Here is a 23,906-nt window from a genome sequence, read left to right as displayed (position 1 = left end):
TGCAAAAAGGAAGGAAAAAAAGGGAAAAAACAAAAACAAAAAACCAAGAACAAAAAACAAAAACAAAATAAGGAGGGGTATCCTTTGGTTCTTTATACTGTAAATCCCTCGACTTCCCCTGGAGCTCTCCAGTGCTGCTTGGTCAAGAACTTGCTCTTCCCTGGTCCTTCCAGCTGGCCTTCTGGGGGAGGGGCCTGTGGTGCTGATTCTCATGTGTGTGTACCTGGGGGAGCCGCCCAGCCCCCTGCCAGGTGCATGGCTCAGTGGGAGCTGTTTATCCTGTGAGGCCTCTGTTCCCTGGTGGCCCGACCCTCCCAGGCACAGGGTGACACCAGAAGAGCAACCACAGTAGCGGTGGCCAGCTCTCCAGCCCTAGAGTCTGCTCTCCCAGTAACTACCACAGTCTCCCAGTCTGCACTGGCCTGGATGCTCCGGGGGGCAGGAGGCACTGACCTGCACAGCTTGCAGGTGCCCGTTGGCAGGAGCATCCTTGCTGTCCTATGCTCTCCCAGCCTTTGCCTGTCCCTCGGGGAGTGCAGGATCCTAGACTGTGTCCCCCGGCACCCTGGGATCCTGGCCATGCGCTGTTGGAATCCACTCCTGGGGCTGCGCAGCCCCCTCTGCGCGGAGCTGCCACCTGAGCTGCTCCCAAGGCCCCGCCGGGTGTGTGCTCCAGCCCTTTACTGTGCTCTGTCCAGGGTATGTGGCACACTCTCCATCTGGCGCACCTCCTCTGTTAGTGACCCTGCCGACCTGGGGGCTCCATTGCCCCTCTTGGGATCCTGCCCGAGTTCCCTGTGAGCGCCTTTCCATCTGGGAAGATTGTTAAAGTTCCTGCTTCTCCGGGGCTGGGCTTTCCTGTCCTGGAGGCTCTCGCCACCCGGCCTTAGCCTGGCTCCTCATGGGGGCCCCTCCACCTCTGGATTCTTCTTTATTTATATTTTTTCCCTCTTCCTACCTTGTTAGAAGCACGAACTCTTCTCTCTGTAGCGTTCCAGCTGTTCTGTCTTTAAATCTCAGACCGAATTTGTAGGTTTTCAGGATGATTTGTAAGTTATCTAGGTAAGTTGGCGGGGACAGGTGACTTGGGGACCCTACTCTTCCGCCATCTTGCCCCACCCCCCGCAATTATAATTTCAACGGATTAATTAGATTGTTTTATAATATTAGGAGCAGACATGTGTTAGTATATACACATTAATAGAAAGTTCAGATTTACCTTAACATTTTTTTTTTCGGGACATCTTGGTGGCTCAGCGGTTAAGTGTTTGCCTTGTGCTCAGGGCCTGATCCGGAGTCCTGGGATTGAATCCCAACATCGGGCTCCCTGCATGAAGCCTGCTGCTCTCTCTGCCTATGTCTCTGCCTCTCTATCTCTTGGTGTCACTCATGAATAAATAAAAAAAATCTTTAGAAAAAAATTTTTTCATTGTTTTTTAATTTGCCCTACCTTAATTAAATAGCTAAGTGGCTGCATTTGAACTCTTAGAAACTACACCTAAATTAGCATGACAGCTGCATGTTGATTTTAGTTTTTGTACTTTTAAATTGGTTTCGTGTTCTCATCCATTGCAAATTAAAAAACCCTCTTATCTCTGCACATAGTATCTTTGCAGAGGTGTACATCAGAAGGTAGACACTGAAAATAAAGTTTGAGACTGTGTCAAATAGCTCCAAGTGCTTTTATCAATTTGTGCTCCATGCAGCGGTGAAAATGCATTTTCTGATGTTTTGCCTTAAATAGCACTGATTATTTTCATGCTTTTCATTTTGTTAGAACTACTTTTATTATTATGTAATAGTATGTACATAGAGCAAATACAGTTGGTATAGAAAATGATGAAATAAAAAGTGGAATTATTTTATCCCGCATGCCATCCAGATTTTATTTCCCGCACATACTTATTTATCACTTCCAACTGCATCCTTTGAGTTGTTCTAGGGGCTCGCTGTCTCACTGTCCTTCATATGAGGATGCATGCTTCTGTTTCTTGACTTGTCAAGATTAAAGACTCTTTATTGACTCTGTTTTGAAATATAAATTAGCTTATACTGACTATATCCATTGTCTGATTGTATCTTACTATTTTTGTTCCTTTATGAATGTAAATGTATTTAAACCTCTTTTCTTCCTTTTTTTTTCTTTTCTTCCTTTTATATTCTCTGATGTCCACCTGAATTTCTTTCCCCACAAGTAGCAAGGTTGCATTTTATTTTTTTATTTTATTTATTTTATTTTATTTTTTTGCAAGGTTGCATTTTAAAACATTTTTAACACTCATACACTCATTTCTTTTTAAAGGTTCGTTTTGCAAAACCAGTATATCCGGGACAGACTCTTCAAACTGAGATGTGGAAGGAAGGAAATAGAATCCATTTCCAAACCAAGGTATGAGTAATATGGTTAGAAGTTCCTTGTTTTGTTACCACCTCACCACAGCCTATAACCATGGTCCATCTTAGAGTGTTCTTTTGGTTAGTGCTATGGGTATGATGGAAAACCTAGAAGGTTTTTGGTTTTTTTAAGACTTAATTTATTAAGAGAGAGCAAGCGAGAGAGCACAGGAGCAAGGGGAGGGGCAGTGAGAGAAAGAGAATTCTGAAGCAGACTCTGTGCTGAGCACAGAGCTCTACGTGGGATGGGGCTTAATGCCAAGACCCTAAGATCATGGCCTGAGCTGAATCAAGAGTTAGCTGCTTAACCAACTAAGCTGCCCTTAGCAAGTTTTTTTTTTTTTTTTTTTTAATCATTGGTACCTTTTAATCGAAAATAAGATGGCTATGTACCTTTTCTTTTATTTGTTTTAGTTTTTACTAAATTGGTGCCTGGCTCTGTAGGAGTGGCACAGCTGTTTTGAAAACCCAGCCAACCATAACTTTTTGGCTCAACAATCAATCTAATTATTGTCAAAATATAATCTTCAGACTATTAAAGGCATAGCTCTCACACAGATATAAAATGAAAATATGACAACTCTGTTTAATTGCTTAATGAGGGAGCTGGCAAGATGATAAATCTGGTTCAAAAGAAAATTAGAGCGACAGTGTTTATATGGTCCAGCAGGTGCTGCTCTCCATGAATTTTACTGAATTAGAGGCAGAACTAGTTAATGTTCTATAGAAGAGTAAAGCCATACCCTTTATGGTTCCTTTTTCTACTGGATAGAAATCACGTGCATCTTGATCACACTAAAATCCAGAAATTAACACCTTATGTCACAGAGTTTGGGCCTAATTAAAAAGTAAGTGACAGGATAGAAAAATAAGTATGTCTCCTTAAAGAGTTACGTCATCAGGGATCCCTGGGTGGCGCAGCGGTTTGGCGCCTGCCTTTGGCCCAGGGCGCGATCCTGGAGACCCGGGATCGAATCCCACATCGGGCTCCCGGGGCATGGAGCCTGCTTCTCCCTCTGCCTATGTCTCTGCTTCTCTCTCTCTCTCTCTCTCCCTCTCTGTGACTATCATAAATAAATAAAAATTTAAAAAAAAATCAGTGAAACTTCAGAACATTTAAAAAAAAAAAGAGTTATGTCATCATTGGGTGGGCTGTTAGCAGCGTTCCAGTAAAACACTCAAAGGATGTGCCATTATCCCTTTACTTATAAGACTTTTAAAGATAGTTTTTGTTAACGTGGTTGACCAGGCTGGTACTTCTTTGGCCCAATCATTTTGTACTACTCAGTTGGTTTGTGCTGAGCAGTGTAGACACCACCATGAATAATAATAGTGGCTATTCGATACCTCTGAACAGGCTATACCATCATCTCTATATTCAATAGAAGAAAATCTAGATTCAGTTCTCTATCATCATCTCTAAATTCAGTAGAAAAAAATCAGCAAATACTTACTCATGGTCACACGGTAAGGGATCAATCTGGGGTGTGAACCCAGGTCTTCCTGGCTTAAAGCCTCAATCCCAGAGCCCTCGCTCTTCTTACTGTATCACAGTTTCTTTTATAAATAAATAACTTTGCAAAACTCTTCTTTATGTGGTACTCCTCACTAATTCCTGCAGCTTGCAAGGTGACTTTCCTGCTTCATTTGTATATACTCTTTATTTCACATTGCCTCCTGCCCTTTTATAAAAAAAATTTTCGTTTATTTATTTGAGAGCGAGACAAAGGGAGAGAGAGCACAGAGGGGAAGGGAGAGGGAGAAGCAGACTCCCCGCTGAGGAGGGAGCCCAATGTGGGGTTCAATGTCAGGACCCTGGGATCATAACCTGAGCTAAAGGCAGATGCTCAACCGACTGAGCCACCCAGGCAGGCTCCCATGGCCTCTTCTCTTTTCAGCTTCCTTTAACTGCTCCCTTGCCCTTAGAGGCAATCCTTTATGACTCCCTCCCCTTTTCCTGCCCCTACAAACTGGCATATTGCCTTTCTGTGAAATTGTCTTGCAGTTAAATGTTTGTGTCACCTATTTTGGAGCCATCCTATTGTCTCATTATTTTGAGTAAGTCTTATTTTTTTAGTAGGAGGATGAAATCTATAAGTATTAAGGTCTATGACCACATTATAGATTTTTTTTCCTCTGTTGTAGTAATGAACAACATAGAAATAATTTCCACGGATACAGACTTACAGGGCTGAGAAATAATTTAATATCTAAATACAGTACCTTCTTGCCATAAATTCTTTTTTTTTTTTAAGTTTTTTTTAATTAATTATTTATTTATTTATGATAGTCACACAGAGAGAGAGAGAGAGGCAGAGACACAGGCAGAGGGAGAAGCAGGCTCCATGCACCGGGAGCCTGATGTGGGATTCGATCCCGGGTCTCCAGGATCGCGCCCTGGGCCAAAGGCAGGCGCTAAACCTCTGCGCCACCCAGGGATCCCCTTGCCATAAATTCTAAGCATATCGTCCCATCTTTTCACTATATTTCCCTCCCCTCCCAGTGATTAGAGGCCCTCTTTCCCATCAGTTATATGTAGGAATCCTGCTTTCCTTCCTTTCCTCCTTATTTCCCTCATGTTGTATCTTAAGAAACATTTTAAACTAATGTTCCAAAACGACCTGCTTGGCTTGGTTACAAGAAAGTAATATACTAAAGTGTATTTTGTTCATAAATTGTCCCTTTCCATGCTTTGGCTCTATACATAATTAGAAACAAAATGAGCAAATTGAAAGATTTTTTTTCTAAAGTATGATGGTGTGTAGTCAAGGGAGAATGACCTCAGTTCTTAAAAAAAAATCAATTTTAATAAATGCTGCCTCAATTTTTACACCCCATTCTGCACATTTGTAGCAATACTATAATTTTATGAAAGAGTAGCCATTGGAATAATTTTAGATGAAGTATTAGAGATTAGAATTTGATTTCCTTTCATGAGTATTTTGATGAAAGTCTAAGCATTTAGTTTATGCTGTGTACCCTTCCTATTTGAAATAACTAGAATTATTACTTTAAATTATTTAAATTACTTTAAATTACTACTGTGGTCTGTTCCTAGGGATTTTATTCTCTCTGAGTAGAACAGATGCACCACTGCCTCATATGGATATTGTGCCATGCCTTGTACTGTTTATAAGAATTCAGCAATTCTCATTCTGGTTCACCATTAGACACATGTAGGTTTAAAAAATAATTTCCCCAAATACCAATGCCAGGTATCCACCCCACGCCATTTAAATTAGAAGTTTTGGAGATGGGACCTGGTCATAGGTATTTTTTAAAAGGGTGCCAGTTGATTCTACAGTTAGGGTTAATAACAGTTGTATTAAAACAGCAAGCTTCATGTTTATTCATCTTGACATTTAATTTATAAACTTCATGTAATTTGGTTAATTTTCTTTTTGTTATGAGGAAAAATTGCAATTTTCTTTTAAATGACTGTATACTATTTAGCAATGATACTGTGTTTTCATTGGAATCATCTGAGTAAACTGTTTTTTTTCCCCCTCTCATATCTCTTTTAAGATCCAAGAAACTGGAGATATTGTCATTTCAAATGCATATGTGGATCTCCTGCCAACATCTGATACTTCAGCTCAGACACCCCCTGAGGTGGGTTATAGAAACTGATGTAGGTCATTTCCTGATGTATGAATTTTAGTTAAGATTACTTCTAGAATGTTTGGGCTGCTTTAGAAAATTAAGAACTGCATAAGATTCTTAAATCTTGAAGGATGTTAATCCGAAACTACTTCAAGTAAAAGTAATATTTTGACAACTTAGGGATTTTTTAAACTGTTTTTTTAGGGAGATACTGGGGTCCTTTTCAAGAGAATATAATTTTCTCATTTTAGAGTAACTGAATCAATTGTCTAATGAAAAATCTTAAGCTAACAATATTTTGGAAAAAAATAGATGAAAAAGCTAAATATCCTGTACCTTTGCTTGATTTAAAGATTGGTGTAAAGTGTATACACATATCAAAACAATAGCATGTATTATTTATTATAACATTTCTGTTAGTCTCTATTTACATAAGGAGGCTTTTAATAAAAAATGTTTATATTCTCAGTCTTCAAAATAGTAACTTTGTAGTATTGAGGTTCTCAGACTCATGATTTTTAATTGTCTGTCATAAGCTATATCATCACATAAATGACTGAAGATTAAGATTGCTTACGAAGAATCCTAGATCAGAAACTTCAGAAGTGTTAGAGCTACAAGGAGGTGTGGTCTTTTTTTTTTTTTAAGGAGGTGTGGTCTTTACGTAACATAATCCCTTTTTACAAAGAGAGAAATGAGACCACAGAAGTTGGCCGATTTGTCCAGTATCTTCCTGCTCAAGTTTTGTTAGGACATAGGTTGTTTAGTTCCTAGTGTACTTTAAAAATATTTCTGTGATAGACTTATTTCGCTTAGCATAATATCCTCTAGTTCCATCTACGTCATTGCAAATGGCAAGATTTTATTTTTTTTTTTGATGACAAAACAGAGGGGAGAAAAATAAAACGAGATGAAATCAGAGAGGGAGACAAACCATAAAAGACTTTGAATCATGGGGAACAAACTGAGGGTCGCTGGGAGGGAGGAGGGTAGGGGGATGGGGTAACTGGGTGATGGGGATTAAGGAGGGCACTTGAGGGGATCCCTGGGTGGCTTAGTGGTTCAGCGCCTTCCTTTGGCCCAGGGTGTGATCCTGGAGTCCAGGGATCGAGTCCCACATCGGGCTCCCTGCATGGAGCCTGCTTCTCCCTCTGCCTGTGTCTCCGCCTGTCTCTCTCTCTTATCTATCATGAAAAAATAAATAAAAATATTAAAAAAAAAGGAGGGCACTTGATGGGATGAGCACTTGATGCTATGTAAGACTGATGAGTCACTGACCTCTACCTCTGAAATCAATAATACGTGTGTTAATTAATTGAATTTAAATAAAATTAAAAAAATTATTTCTGAATGCTGATAAAAGTAGAATCTTCTATTAAGATTGAGGTTCTGGATGACATGAATTAACATACAGAAAGTGTAAAAGAAGCCTGGCATGGAAAAAAATGACTTTGCCTTATTTTTATGCAGATTTAAAGGAAAATCACTTCGTTGTGCATAAATTTTGTAATCATTTTTCCCCTTGAGTCATTTTTACAAAGTTTTTCAAGTTAAATTTTTCTTTTGACTAGGGTGGGGAGCTCCAGAGTACCCTGGTATTTGAGGAGATAGGTCGCCGCCTTAAGGATATTGGGCATGAAGTGGCAAAGAAAGTAAATGCTGTATTTGAGTGGCATATCACTAAAGGTGGACACATCGCAGCCAAGTGGAGTAAGTCACATCCCTGATTTTATACGATTCCAAGGTAACTCTTTGTAAATAGAAAGTATCCTTTATCCTTTAAAGCCTGTCTCATCGAAGGTTGGTAAACCCTGTCTTTTCATGGGGAATACCCCGTTTCAGGGCATTCAGAGATGCGTGTGCTTTTCAGAGATGTAAAGAATCCATTAAAAGAAAATACCTAGTTTAAAGACTTCATCGTAGTACCCGAAAGTAGTACTTTTAAACAGTCATGTTAGTTATCTGGTTCTTTTGTCTTGAAGTACCCCCAACATGAAAAGTAAATTCATCAGGTGAAATATTCTTAAGTTATTACATTTTGACACTTTTAAAGCTGTTTTCTTCATCCTCAAATATTAATAATTTGGATTATCACCTTAATTATCAGATTTCTATTTAAGACTGCCTATTTGAGTGCCTTGGAAATCCATTTGTTATATTCTTCACTACAGCTAAAGATCACTATAAATGCTCACTTAGAGCAGAAAATAAAAATATATCTCTGAATCAATGGAAACTTTTTGAAATAGTCTTCCATTTGTTACATATTTCTAGAAAAACATATTGAAGTTTTATTAAACTGATTTTGGATCAATATTTACAGCCTTCTTTTTAATATAACAATTGTGGTTTCTTCTAAGCAGTGTATCTTTATGACCTGTAATCTGATATATAAAGGTATAAAGAAGAAAATGATGTATATAATTTCACTACCCACAGTTGACATTTTGATGTTTGTTCTGAAAGACACTGTTCTTCTAGGACGTCAATCAGAAGGGTGTGAGGGGGTCAGAGAAAGGCAGAAATGTTAGTAGGTATTTAGTCCCCCAAATTTCAAAATGTCTAATTTTTTTCTAAAGAATTTCATACGTGAACACTGTGTGTGCAAGTGTTACCATGTGCCTTTCTTTGTTCTTTCTGTCTTTCCATGATGCAGGTCAATTTTTTCCCTAGGGATTAACGTATATTAGAAGTTGAGTTATGCATACAAAGCACAGGGTTTTTGAAGGTACTAGTAGAGGAGAGGAATGAGGTCTGCAAGAGTGAGAGGAGGTGCTAAAACCGTGTCTCACAAGTAGCAGACCAGAACCCTGTGTAGTGATTTGCACAGTATACATGTGATTCACTTGTGGCAAGGAGGGTAATCTCCTTCAGTATAGAGTTGGTAGCTAACTCAGATTTTCCCTTTGTCTTGGTGACACTTTCCTTGTATTAGAAAATGTGCTTCCCTTTGCAGGTGACCTTTAATTAACTTAGGAGAAGAGTTTTTCCTGACATTTCCACTGGAGAAATGAGAATATCAATATCCTGTTAATAGCTACTCATTGTCGATACCCCTTGTGGCTTTTGCTTGTTTTATCATCTCTTCTGTGGGGCCTTAGTTATTAAAGCTCATTGTCACGTCAGATCTGAAAGCTTTCTCTAAAAGGGTTCACCATTCCCTTTGGTTGTCGGCAGTCTCAGGTATTTGACTTGATTCTCAGCTGTTGTAACTGTTTTCACTTTGGGCAGTTGTTCTCTCCAGGCTTTGTGTCACTGAGCTAAGTTGCCATGGCTGGCAGCAGCAGAAGCTGTCCAGGCCTTTTGGCTTATGGTATTTTAGAGAACCATTCCATGTTGGCATTTCTCTTTTTTGTCATGGCACTTAATAGCATGAAAATAATGAATGAATGCTTTGATTTAGGGAATATATAGCATTTTTTTAATGATTTTTTTTTAAAGATTTTATTGATTTATTCATGAGAGACACACAAAGAGAGGGAGAGTCATAGAGGGAAAAGCAGGCTCCTTGTTGGGAGCCTGATGTGGGACTTGGTCCCTAGACCCGAGATCACACCCTGAGCTTCAGAAGGTAGACGCTCAATCGCTGAGCCACCCAGGCATCCCTCATGATCAGTTTTAAAAATGTTTTGTTTAACACTTTAATTCCAAATATTTTGTATTTTATAGATTTATTTATTTTTTTTAAGATTTTATTTATTTATTCATGAGAGACGCACAGAGAGAGAGGCGGAGACATAGGCAGAGGGAGAAAAGGCTCTGTAGGGAGCCTGATGTGGAACTCGATCCTGGACCCTGGGATCACTCCCTGAGCTGAAGGTAGATGCTCAACCACTGAGCCACCCAGGTGTCCCTAGATTTATTTATTTTAGAGAGAGAGAGCACATGCAAGCCAGGGGAGGGGAAGAGAGAGAAATCCTCAAGCAGACTCCCCACTGAGTGTGGAGCCAGGAGCAGGGCTTGATCCCAGGGCCCTGAGATCATGACCTGAGCCAAAATCAGGAGTCAGAACTCTCAGCCATCTGAATGCCCCCAAATATTTTGTATTCTAAATTGATCTCAGTTGTCACAGCCTTGTTCATGTCTTGGCCGGCCAGAACTGATTTTAGGAACTAGCCTGAAGCTCCTCAGTTCACCTTGGCTGGGCTCGTGTGTCCTGAGTTGCACAAGTGACTGCAAGTGTCAGAACCCAGGGGTTTGGGCTGAGTGGCCTAGGAGGTGCATTTTAATCTATAGATCTTGGATTGTGCCTGTCTCTCCCTCCTTCTCCCGCCCTACTGTCCAAATGCCACCACCACCACCGCCACATCTCTGGGGCAGCATGTATGTTTGGGGGTGGAGAGAGTAAGGAGAGGTTATTTTTGTTTTTGTTTTTTTTTTTTTATTTTTAAAGATTTATTTATTTATTTTAGAGTGGGCAGGAGGGGCAGAGGGAGATAGAGAGGTCCAAGCAGACTCCTTGCTGAGCATGGAGTCCAACATGGGGCTCCTTTCTCACAACCCTGAGTTCATGACTTGAGCCGAAACCAAGAGCCCCATGCTAACTGGGCTGCCCTCGGCACCTTAGGGAGAGTCTTTTTTAAAAAGTGCTGAGGTTGGTGCGTGCCTTTTTTTAAAAACAGTAATGGATATTTTCTATTTAATATAAGTGAAACATTCAGGAACAGTGTGATAGTCCTGAAACCTTTTATAAATAGGCAGTATAGCTTATAATATTTATTACTGTTAATTTCTAAGGCCAGCCAGAAGTTATTGTGGTAAACCCTTTGGATCCCATTCTGTTGTTCTCAGCAAGAGTTAAAGTTCCAAGGAAATGGAAGATGACAGGGAGGCATAAAGAAGGTAAACAATCAGAGGCTTTATGTGGCCCAAAGAATTGCCTGCTCCTGAAAATTAAAACACAGCTTCTTCTTTCATTGATTCCAGAAACCAAAGAGTTTAAAAATGGAAGGGTTTTTGGTTGTTTTTTTTTTTTTTTTTTCCCTCCTAACTCACTGATGGCAAAGCCTGGCTGGAACTTAAATGATGCAAATGATTATCCTTATCTCTGTCTCACCCAGTGTGAATAAGTTGAGTACAGAAATCCTGTATATGTTTACAGAATGTTGTATCATTGGAGCTCTTCCATAATATGTAATACATGTTTTATGCACCTTCGTGTAATCTGAAAAAATCCTGATTTCTGAAACAGATCTGGCCTGAAGGAGTTCAAATAAGGAATCAGGACCTATTCATGTCTATAAATAATTCTGAATAGAATTGGTAAGAGACATGGAAAAAGTGCTGTTGGCTTTCACAGGAGGATTGTTTCATTCAAGTAATAATTGAATGTTTTCTATGTGCTAAATTGTTTGCTAGGTTACAGATTACAAACATGAAAAGATAAGCTTTTTTGGCGGGGGGTGGTCTGTGGGAATAACTGTTGGGGCATTCATTGTGCAGGAGTATGCAGGAAAGTTTGAATACAGAGGTTGAAGAAACAAGGTTTGCAAGGTTTGTTGTATTGCAGATGGAAGAGAGGGAGAAACTAAATTAAGATCGTGGCAAGAATGGGGGACGCCTGGGTGGCTCAGCGGTTGGGCACCTGCCTCAGGCTCAGGGTGTGATCCTGGAGTCCCGAGATCGAGTCTCACATCAGGCTCCCTGCGTGGAGCCTACTTCTCTCTCTGCCCCTGTCTCTGCCTCTCTTTCTCTCTGTGTCTCTCATGAATAAATAAATAAAATCTTAAAAAAGAAAAAAAGATCATGGCAAGAATGGAGAGAGGAGGGTCTATGTGGATTATGGCTAAGAATTGACTACCTTGGCTACTGATGATGTCTGAAAAACAAGAGGAATGAGAATGGATCAAAATGAATGCTGAAGCTTGGAGCCTGTGTGGCTAGGGACGCTGACGCCATGGGCAGAAATGTGGAACATTGGCAAGGAGGGGGTTTAGGGAGAAGGTGATAAGCCAGGGCTTACCTATAGCTGACCAAGACGTGGACTCGAGTGTGGGAATGGTGGGCCTGGAATGTGGGGTAGACTCTCAGCTGGGCAGAGACTTGGAAATTGTGCTCAGAGAAATGGTAGTTTGAACTTAGGGTATTAGCTTTGCTGCTGTGCTTCATCTTCTGCAGGAAGAAAATAGAGGGGAAATCCTTGTTGATCCTGCAAGAGTATCTGCTCTCAGCTAATGGCTCCAGCATTTCCATTTGTCTCTAAATAAAGTGAGCATCTTAGAATATGGCCCATGACTCTTAAATATGCAATTTATTGTAACTCTAGGCATGAATATTACCGTGTCTCCAAGTAAGAACCTATTTGTTGTTTGATTGTATCAAATGGCTGTAAAAGAGCCATACAGCTGAAACTTTTGATAAAGACAGACTTATTTTCATGTAGTAATGACACAGTGCTGCTGAGTAAAAACATGTTTCATTTTCTTTTGGATGATAGGTTTAAGCTGGTTGGCATTGAACAATTTGGTTGTTTTTCCCCCTAACAGGAATTTTGTTTCTTTTTGTGAATTTGTAGTCTTTTCCATTATAGGAACATAACTGGAATTGGCACTTACAGAGCAAGGTTATAGACATACTATGCATTATTGCTTGAATATTGCTAGTTAAGTAATGAAGTTATTTGGGCTTAAAAAATAAATACTGAAATTAATTGTACAGCCAAGTCTACATATTTGGACCAGACCCTGGATGAAGATGTCTTTAAATACAGAGGTCATTTGTTTTGGATCTTGGGATTTGCCAGAATGTGAAAGGATATATACAGATTTGGCAACGGGCATTCTTTTAAGAGCAGAATACATTCATCCTGGCACCATTTGGTCATTAGAACCTGTTATTAGCTCCTGGGTCTCTGCTCATCTTCCAGTGCTCAAAGCACTTCACCTTTCAGGGTTTCTCAGCTGTGATATAAACCAAATCTGAAGGACGCTGCTTCCATGTTTTGGATTGGGATCCAAAAGCATTTCAGGGGTTCACAGAAGAGACTTGAAAGATGACCTTTGGAAAGAAATGTGAGGTCTAGTCAAGGGTGGGGGCCTGTGTGTTGGGGTGGTGTCTACTTGAGGTCAGTTCCCTTGGTGGCAATGGTGGTGGCCGCTTCCCCTGTTACAGCATAGCCCCTGACTTGCTCACCTGTGTGTTCACACAAGAGATCACTTCACACTCTCAGGGCTTTCCATCTTGCCATGGGTATTACTCATCTTAATAACTTCTTTTTGTAGTTTTTCATTTTGAAATGATTTTAGACTTAGGGGAAAAGTCGCAAGAGCACCAAGAACTTGTATCTGTCCTTCATCCATTTTCTCGAAGTTATTATTTTATTCTATATTCTTTACTGATTTCATCATATACTTTATGATCATTTTTCTGAAGCATTTGAGAGTAACTTGTAGCTACGATGTCTCTTTATCCCCAGATACTCCACTAGTGTCTCCATTCTGTTATCTATTTGTAGAACCATTATCAATATCAGGAAAGAAATATTGATGCAGTATTATTTAATCAACAGACCTTATTATTTCACCAGGTGTCCCATTAATGTCCTTTAGAGCCAAAGTATGCTAATGGTAATAATAATAATAATAATAATAATAATAAAAATGAGGAAAGAAAAAACTGCCTGGGGCCCAGTTTGGGATCAGATAATGCATTTTGTCCTTTGGTCTCATTAGCTGGTTAATCCGGATAAATTCCTCATTCTGTTCTTGCTTTTTGGGACTTTGACATATTTGAAGAGTTGAGCCCAGATATTTTATAGACTGTTCCACACTTTGTATTTATTTAATGTTTCCTCATGATTGTTAGATTGAGTTTGAGTTTTTGGCAGAACGGCACAAAAGTATCACATTGTCCTTCGTGGTGTGATTTAAAAGAAATCCCTATTTTTAACTTAAGTTTTCCTTTTGTTGTTGTTATTATTATTTTTTTTAATAGAAGTACTTCCTCTTTGTGCTTTCCTAATCATCCATTAACAAGTAATTTCTAGGGTGCCTAGGTGGCTCAGTCCGTTAAGCCTCTGCCTTCAGCTCAGGGCATGATCCCAGGGTCCTGGGATCAAGCCTTGTGTCAGGCTCCCTGCTCAGATGGGAGCCTGCTTCTGCTTCTCCCTGTAGCTAATCCTGCTTGTGAGCTCGTGCGCGCTCTCTCTCTCTCTCTCTGTCAAATGAATGAATGAATGAATGAATGAATGAATGAATAAGATTAAAAAAAACCCAAAACAGTAGTTTCTATGTACTTTCTCTTTAAGGAAGCATAGAGGATATAAACACAAGGCATTCTTGTTCCAGCAAAGGCTTTATCGTCTCAAGGGAAGGAGGCATCAATAAAAGTAACTGTTTTTTCCTCCTGTAGCCCTTTCTGCTTTCTAAGGTACCTATAGCCCATGACTGTCACAGAGATCCCCAAATGTCCAGATGCCCTGTTCTCATCTAACGCCTGTTCCCCACTAAATGCTTTAAAGTACAACTGAAATTTTTTATGGACTCTTTCAGAGCCTTAATGATTGTACGAATACAGAGATAACATCATTCATAAAGCTTTTAAAATAATTTTGACCAGTAAAAGAAAATACATACAATCTGTTTCTTCATTTCAGAAAGATTAGCCATGACTTTACCAGTGTCTATAAACTCACAGTGATGGCAGCAGATGATGAGTCTCTGTACCAGCCTTGTTGTAGACCATGACCTGAGCTACCATGGACATGGAAGTTCCACTCCTTTTTCCCCACTTCCTTTTCTTAGCCCTCTTTTCTGTCATTAACTCTAATCAACTAGCTTTCCATGGAAGACAATTTTACTGCCTTGCAGGAGTCATGGTTGTGAATCCACATGTAGAAGCAGGAGGAGTGAGAGGGCAGGTAGACAGCAAAGAACGCTCATTAGCTCAGACTCACTCCCACACGTGAACATTAAGAGGTGTGCAGTCCACTTTCATTCCTTGGCAGGTGCTGTGGATTCTAGATTTACTTGTAAAGAAGTCAAATCATTAAAGTTGTCTGTGGCACTCCAGATGTTTGCTTTTTAGAGTTTTTAGAGTATTTCCTTCCTGCCTTCCTTTGCGTCCCCACTCTTCTCGACTTCCTTTTTTTTCTTTCTTTCAACTATATAAGCAATACATGAAAACAAGTGTAGTAGGTAAGTGCCAGTAAGAACAGAGCCTTTGCTGTTCATGCCTGACTTTTAGTACCTTGTGTATTGTCTGACACCATAGTAGAAACTCTGCAGTGAAGTGAGTAAATGAAATGTACAAAGCCAAAACTTCTTCTCCTTCCTAAGGTAACTATTATCATCAGGCTACTGTTTTACATGACTTGGCAAAATTATGTTCCTTCAAAGAGTGGGAGAGATTTAATTTTCTTTCTGGAGCAAGTCTTGGCTAAGCAGCGTGTAATTCATCTATGTGGGTTTTCCTCACACATGTGTAGCTTCTTCCTTGGCCCTCAACTGGGAGTTCTCTACACATGCTCAGGGACAGCGATGAGATTGTAGCTCCTTTGCTGTAGCCAGAGAGAGAGAGTCTTCCAGTGGCTGACCCTGGGGGAGTAGGTGTGACAGTTAAAACTTTGTAACATGTAGCTTGGGCATCTAGCTCTATAAATGATACAGAGAGAGTCATAACGGTGATTTTTCCTTTTTTTTTTTTTTTTTTTTGAAGGTGATTTTTCATAGTTTACTCAACCTGCTTCTGGGATACTTAATACTTCTGTCAAAAACAGTTAAGGGAAAAGAAACTAATTTTAATGTTTACTTGTAATAATTAAAGCAATAAATATTTTATCAACCATAAGTGTAACAAACTAATTAGAGCATTTTTACCAATCTGTTTTGACTGTCTTGCTATCCATGACAGAACTTTTGATGAAGGCAGGTATTTGAAAGGTGACTAGATTGTGTATTTCTTTCCCTCAACCCAGCCAACATTCATCTGTTTTAAAATTCAGCTTCTGGGGCGCCTGGGTGGCTCCGTTGGTTGAACACCCAACTCTTGATTTCAGTTCAGGTCACGATCTCAGGGTCATGATCACACCCACCCCTTGCTCTCATGCTCTCGCTCTCTACAAATAAATAAAATAAAATAAAATTAAAAAAAATTGAGCTTTCATCCTTTGTTGACTTTCATGACTTTGTTGACTGTATTTGAACCTAAAAGCCTTAACCATATAACCTCCAACAACTTAACTTCCTTATATTATTCTACGTTAATTAACTTTTAAAATATCTCTGTTGAAAAAACTTCTTTACTAAGGTGAAACTATTAAACTCTTTTTTTTTTTTTTTAAATTATCTCTACACCCAATGTGGGGCTTGAACTCACGACCTTGAGAGTAAGAGTCGCATGTTCCCCCGACTGAGGCAGCCAGGTGCCCTTGGTCTGACTGTTTTGAAAAACTTCTTTATAAAAAAGACATTCTGAAAAATAAAGGATTTTCTAAATTTTTCTAAATGACAGGTAACTTATGTAGAAAACACCACTGAACTTGGAAACTATAAACATTTTAGCACTTTGGCTGGCTTATTTTACTCTCCTATTGTGCAGAAAAAAATAATACACATTTCTCTCTTCCTGCTTTTGACAGCTATTGACCTAAAAAGTGGTTTTGGAAAAGTGTATCAAGGTCCTGCCAAAGGCCCTGCTGATGCAACCTTCACACTTTCAGATGAAGATTTCATGGATGTGGTCTTGGGCAAGCTTGACCCTCAGAAGGTAATGTCCTTACGGTGCCCATTCATCATCATTGCTTCCTTTTTGACTGTGTGGCTTTTAGCTAGCTCTAAAAATGCTGACTTACAAGACAGGTTCCTCACCACTTTGAAGAAGGCACAGGGGATATTGGTATCTGGGTTGACAGATCATATATATTTTTAGTGGAGTTCCAAAGAACTTCTTTTAAAACTGAATTTAGGGGTGAAATTCTTCAGCAAAGAGTAAAATAATCTAAAACCCACACCTAGTCCTTTCAATATCCTGTCATTAGTTCAAGGGTGAAAAATCATATATTAGTAGATCCTTTCTGAAATTTGAAATTCATTCCTGGTGTAGAAGATTAAGAACTTGTCTAACAAGCATCATTGAAAATTTGAAATAGAAGGATGGGACAGTAAGACTGATGTCTTACTTGAGATGAGACATTTAGAAGCCTTTCCGCGGAAAATAATGATGATAAGAAATGCCCTCTCTGACCATTATTAGGGAATATTGTTCTGAAGCTTTTGGCCAATATACGAATACACAAAATTAAAGAAACTGATGTAACATTTAGAATGGAGGAGACACACTTGTTACTTTTAAACCCTGAATATGTAGCTAGAAATTCCAAAAGAATCAAGTAGTAATTCTTAGAATGAAGGACTTTAAGCAAGTGGTTGAATGGTTTGTAATTATTAAAAAATGAGCTTTACACAGCAAACAAACCCAACTAGAAGCAAATGCAACTAGAAGATATCTGGAGAAAAAAAAAAAAAAAGGTGTTTGTAATCATAGCCCAAGCTACAGAATATACTAGTGACTTCCCTAACAAGGAGAGCTTGTTTGAAGACAACCATGCAACTTTACAGGGAACAGAACTATTTGAATATATGATAAAATGTATTTTTTAGGATACAAGGGCTAATTTAAAAAGAATTGCAAAGTGGTATAGTGTTAAAAGTAGGACCTTTGACATCAGATAGATCTGAGTTTGAATCTTAGCTCTGCCACTTACTCTCTAAATCTCAATCTTTAAATTTCCTATAAACATTATATTTAATATATTACTATTATTATAATATTTATTATATTAGCCTTATCAATCTCATTGATTAAAGTTAATATATAATTGTAATAATCAAAGGCTGGTTATAAATCAATCTGATAATATATATGAAGAGCTTTTAGTACACAGCTTGGCACCAGGTGACCTCAGTTGATTCCTTTTGCAGAACTCTGTTCAGCACTTACTCTTGATTCAGGTGCTTGGTATGGCTGACCAAGACAGTGCCCCAACTGTCTGAGCTTAGTTCTAGAGGGGAGTGGAAAGGAAATCTGAATTTAGGTATGAAGAAGAATAAAGCAGAGTGATGGGTTAGAGCACTGGTTGGCACACTTTTTCCGTGAAGGGTCGCCTGGTGAATATTCTCGGCTTTGTAGGCTGATGGTCTGTGCTGCACCTGCACACTTTTGCCATCGTAGAGTGAAAGCAGCAGCAGATCATAGGGAAACAAGTGAATGGGGCTGTGTCCTAGTCAAACTGCATTTGCAGAAACAGGCAGCGGATCAGTTTGGCCTGTGGGCCGCAGTTTGCCAGCCCCTGGATCAGCATGTGACAGGCTAGAGGACCTGTTTCAGATGGGGTTGTCCATAAAGGCACAACAGAGCACTGGCCACAGTGAGGGGATGAGCCCTGAGGCCAAGAAACCAAGTGTGGAGGCCCGAGGAGGTGGGCATACTGGAACACTGTGATGGTGGGGAGGTGGGTAAATGAACGGAGAGGACAATGCAGGAGGTGATGGGAGATGTAGGAAGGACTAGTCTGCTTGGGACCTTCGGGTGTCAACAGGAGTTCAGACCTCACTTGAGACAGAAGGCCACGAGCTGTGGTGTGAGTTAAAGGTCATTCTGGCTGCCGAGTGGAAAATTGACTTCAAGGCAGAGTGTGGGTAATTGAGAGTTCTTTAGATATGCTGTATTTGAGATGCCTAAATATAAAGATTAAATGTAGGATAAGGGAAACAGTTTTATATTTGCCAGTAATATGAGACCTTTGGGATGGTGGGGGGGAGGGTGGTGAATGGATTATTTAGTGAAAGGCACTGGGCAGTTGTGTAGGAAATGGTAGTGCTTTCCTCATTTCACATCCCTAAGTCACTACCAGACAGACTGGAATTAAATGTAAAAACTTGATGAAAACCTGGGTATTTATTATTCTTAATTGAGAACTTCTAATTAATATCAGAGTTTTTCCAAAGTCATTTGGCTCTGTTTCCTTCTCCCCAACCTCAGGAGAAGTCTCATATCATCAGTCATCAGAGACCTTATGTCCTAGAGTATGTGGTCTTTTCCTCTCTGCCACCAATGCTTGTCCGCCTTAGTGGCTTCTTCATCTTCCTGGTAATAGTTTCTCCCACAAGTGACTCATAATTCATTGTCTCACTTCTGATGATCGGTTACGCCTTTCCCAGATCTGCTTTAACAGTAATTAGCAGCATAAAGTGTACACTTTAGAAAACATCACTGTCTCCCAGCAGCCTCAGCCATCGTTCTGTTAACTTGTCCTATTGTCCCTGCTCCTGCCCTGAAGCTTCCCAGAGGCCTCCCATTTGTCCACACAGCCGCATTGTGTAGCATTAGTCCCTTCTGTCTTGGCTTCTCCCCCAGTCACATTCCATGGTCTGCTCTCATCACCACCCCTGACGGTACTCTCACCTCCCTTCTGTCTCTCATCCCACTTGACTAAAAGACTCCACCATTTTAACCCCACTCTCTGCCATCTTTATACCCATCCCTGAGTAGGTGAACAGAGTGAAGAGCCGCCCAGCCGACACATTGGCTTTCAGAGAAGTTCCTGATCCCAAGCCTCACACAGTCTCTGCACTGTCCAGCAGCCTGACTCTGATTCCCTGGCCAGCTTCCGGTCCTGTTGTCTGCGACGACTCTTTTGTACTTGTCTTCTCAAAGCACCTACATGCCTGCCTCTCTTTCCTTTTCCACCGATGGCCTTTCTTGCTTCATTGGGAAGAAAAGGTTTTCAGATGAAAAATTTTCAGAGAGCAGATATGTCCCCTCTCTTCCTTTTCCCTCCCATTACGTGAAGAGTGTCTGCCTCTTCTCGTCAGAGACTGGTCTCTTCTGTTCTGGTCACTAGTGCTTTTCTACTCCTCTCCTTTCTTTCCCAGTCTCTCCTGTTCCACTGCGCCAGTCTCTCACAGCCACAGGCAAGCCAAAATCTGGATTTTTTTTAAAGATTTTATTTATTTATTTGAAAGAGAGAGAGAGAGAGAGAGCAGAAGCAGGGGGAGCAGCAGAGGAGGAGGGAGAAGCAGACTCCCTGCTGAGCAGGGAGTCCGATGTGGGGCTCCATCCCGGGACCCTGAGATCATGACCTGAACCGAAGGCAGACACTTAACCAGTTGAGCCACCCAGGCACCCCTAACATTCTTTTTTTTTTTCTTTTTTAAACATTTTATTTATTTATTCATGAGAGACACAGAAAGAGAGAGGCAGAGACACACTCAGAGGGAGAAGCAGGCTCCATGCAGGAAGCCTGATGTGGGACTTGATCCCGGGACTCTGGGATCATGCCCCAAGCCAAAGGCAGATGCTCAACTGCTGAGCCACCCAAGCGTCCTAACCCTAACATTTTGATGTTAAAACCAACACTCTCTTTGGGTGTTCAATCCCCATCCACCATATCATATCATATTTAAAAAGTGTTAAAAAGAAACTAAGTGAAGTTGGTTTTAAGAATGTGTTTTATTGAACCCAGTACAGCCAATTATCATTTCAACCTGTAATCAGTATAAAAGTATCAGTGAGATATTCCAACTCAGTCCAGTGTATATTTTGCACTTTCCAATGCTTTTCAGCCAGGGCTACTCTCATTTCACATGCTTGGTGGCCATATGTGCCAGTGGCCCCTTTGGTGGGCAGCACAGGCTTAAACGTTCAGTCTTGGCTTAGCATTTCTGCTGCCTCCTATGTGACTTCCACATCCATCACACAACAGATACTGTTCCTATTGGAGGTCACCGGTGACTTCTGTTTTACCAAATCCAGTAATTATTTCTGTGTCTTACTCAGCGTTTGAGTTGCATTCAACTCAATTAATCACCAACTTTTTGAAATAATTTCACTCCTTGGCTTTCCTGATACCGTATTCTCCTGTTTTGTGTCTGCCTTTGACTTTCCCTCATCTCCTTGGTGCCTCCTTCCACCCTAACCATTAGATTGGGTGCTTCATCTCAAGGCTTATTTCAGGACTATTCTCCAAATAAAGTCTTTCCCCCAAATATGTCCATCCACCCTACGGTATTTAAAGTCTTGTATGTGTTCACAACTCACAGATTTAAATGCCTGATCTTGTTGTCTCCTCCGAGTTGCATTGTGACATAAGCAGCCTTCCGCCTGACCTCTTCCAGGATGGGAAGTCCTCCTGGCATTTCTCACTGTGTCAAAGATGGAACTCGTGATTTCATTTTCTCCTCTAGTCTTTCCTGCCTCAGTAAATGGCACCATTGTCTATCTACCAAAGTTGAAATCCTTGGCAATGTAAGTAAGACTTGCCTTGTCTTCTTTCTGTACCTCTATATTGTTTTTGTTCTTAATTTTGCCTGATCTTTTTCCAGAATATACCTTACATTCATGCTCTCCTCCTCATCACTAGAGATACCACTACCATCCAAGCCTCTAGCATCTCCACTGGCTTACTGCAGCAGCTTCCCAGCTGGTTTTATTGCTTCCATCCTTGTCTCTCTACCAGGATCCAGAGTAATCCTTTAAAAAATGTAAATTAATTATAAGCAGCCCACCTGAAAACATCTGTAAGATTTCCTTTTGGACTTGGATAAAATCCAAACTATCTACCATCATGTCTTATGTTATGATTCTCTTGCCCATGTTTCTAGATTTGGCCCACACTGCTCGCCTCCCCACTTAAAATGCTGATTCCAGGGTGCCTGGGTGGCTCAGTCAGCTAAGTGTCTGCCTTTGGCTCAGGTCACGGGCTACCTCCTCACCAGGGAGACTGCTTCTCCCCCTGCTTATGATCTCTCTCTCTCTCTCTTTCTCTTTTTCTCTCTCTCTCTCACGTAAATCTTAAAGAAAAAGAAAAAAAGTGCTGATTCCATTCCCATTGTCCTTTCTCACAGTTTCTTCCCATCAGCTTTTAATTCTTCGGCGTCTATGCCTTTCCTTTTTTAGAATTTGTCCTCCCAGCTTTTTGTATATCTGGCTTCAATTCATTCAAAGTAGTTCCTTTCTGTTACAGTTTCTGAGAGCAGCCCATTTTCTCCTTCATAGAATGTATAACAGAACTAATTAGCTGTTTACATTTTATTTTTTGACTCTTCTACTATAATGCTAGCTCCCTGAGAACAGAAAGCGATATCTTTTTGCGATATCTTTTTCCTGCCTGGGATATTATCTAGTATACTTGGACCCTCACTAATACTTGAGTAGATTAAAGCAAGGATAAAAATAAAGAACATAAGCTCGACAGCAGTAGTTTAGGCTGGTGTTGAAATCGAAAACTTCAGCATGTCAGAACCCATAAGATATTCCCATGAGCCTGGAGGAAATAACAAAATGATGATACACAGTGTAGTGGTATCGATAACCTCTGCAAAATTCTGGAAAGCACTAAATACAAAAAAGGAGGCAAAAGATAGGAACCAGTAATCAGTAAAGAAATAGAAATGACTCACATGCATAAGAACAACTGATTTTCCCCAGTATCCACAAAATGCAAATTAAAGGATGTCATCTTGCCTCAAATTTTCAAAGATTATGTTAAAGTTGGGATAAGAGAATTCACATGTAGCTGCAGGGATGTCAATTTGAAATAGTCTTTCTGGAAAGCGCTGTGGCAGAGGTTCAGACTTCCTTTATGGCAACATAAAGTCCCAGTACTTTTTGCTTTGGCACTCCCAGGCCTGAAGAAATACCCAGCAGTCCATTTTATGAAGTAATTAGGTCCCAACCGGAGTTGTCCTTGACTGCTGTCCTCGAAAGTTTTAAGCATTCCTTCCTGTGCTTGTGAATTTGCTGCACAGCCGCTGTATGTAGTTTGGAAGCTGGTGGTACAGAAACATGGTCAGGAACCTGAGTTAAGAAATGGCACGATTCAGTAGTTTCTCCTTGAGAACTCTGTCTGAAGGACATAGGTAGGAATGCAGGTCTACGTATAACATTCTTGTGCTCCATGGCAACTGTCACAGGTTGGTTTGGGATATTTACTTCAGGGAGTTAGGTGTTTGTATTTCAGGTTGCACATCCATGTCCAAGTTGGTCCAGAGCAGGCAGGTGTCCGTACTGAGTCCCCGGCAGCGTTGTGGAGCACAGTGTCTGTAACTGCACAACGAAAGTAGTCATGGTCTCCCATTAGAAACACCGAGCACTTGATCCCAATGAAATGAGCTCTCATTTATTTTTGCTGTGGTGAGAAGTTCAAATGGCATTTACTTCTCCTCTGGTTCATGAGGATTTGCTTCTAAGATTAAGCTGCTGCTCGTTGATAATTGGGAGGCAGCGTTGAGAGGATGAGGCCTGGCCTCTCCTGCTTGCTGGCTCTGTCGCCTGGAGCAGGTTCGGAAAGCTCTCGGACCTGAAGTTTTCTCCTCTGTCCACTGGCAGTGAATACATAGGGCCACTTCAGGCTGATGGCTGCGATTCTCCAGTGACATATCTGTAGGGCTTCTTTGTAGTGGTAAGTAGTGTTAGTAATGACTGTTACTGTTTTTTCAGTCTCTCTAAAAATCTAGGGACTTTTTTTCACTTCAAATTCCATATACTATGTTCTCCGTTAACTATGTAAACTGTGATGGTTTTGTTTTGTTGTTTTTGGTTTTTTTGTTTGTTTGTTTTTTGGTTTTTTTGAGAGGGAAGTTGATACTGTGGGTGAACTTAAGCATCTTGTACGAGTTTCTGTGTCAGGTAGGGCACAGAGGTGATTCTGGGGTTTGTAGTGTTTGAATGTGCCAGCCTTGGCTTGGTAATAATGATGAGTCTAACATGCCATATGTCAAATGCTAAGCCAGGCCCTTGACACACTAATTCGTTTAGCTTTAGGATCAGAGCTGCATTATTTAGGTACGTTAGTCATGCCTCTTGGAGATGGGGAAGCTGGAGCTCCGGGTAGCTAAGGAATTTGTCCCAGGTCACTTTGCTTGTTAGTGGCAGAGCCTGGATTTTATTTTATTTTATTTTATTTTATTTTA

At 40.4% G+C, this 23,906-nt stretch overlaps 1 protein-coding gene across 1 annotated transcript in view; it reads left to right on the top strand.

Annotated features, from left to right (window-relative positions):
• The window catches only part of HSD17B4 (hydroxysteroid 17-beta dehydrogenase 4), a 90,681-nt gene that overhangs the window by 64,235 nt on the left and 2,540 nt on the right, over positions 1 to 23,906 (top strand). Inside the window, exons 20-23 of the mRNA XM_055301632.1 lie at positions 2,303 to 2,389; positions 5,920 to 6,006; positions 7,569 to 7,707; positions 16,574 to 16,701. Of these exons, the coding sequence (XP_055157607.1) occupies positions 2,303 to 2,389; positions 5,920 to 6,006; positions 7,569 to 7,707; positions 16,574 to 16,701 (441 nt within the window). The remainder of the gene's footprint in view (positions 1 to 2,302; positions 2,390 to 5,919; positions 6,007 to 7,568; positions 7,708 to 16,573; positions 16,702 to 23,906) is intronic.

Source organism: Nyctereutes procyonoides, unplaced genomic scaffold (assembly GCF_905146905.1).
Source record: "Nyctereutes procyonoides isolate TBG_1078 unplaced genomic scaffold, NYPRO_anot_genome, whole genome shotgun sequence".
Lineage (NCBI taxonomy): Eukaryota > Metazoa > Chordata > Mammalia > Carnivora > Canidae > Nyctereutes > Nyctereutes procyonoides.
This window is presented reverse-complemented; position numbering and strand designations above follow the sequence as displayed.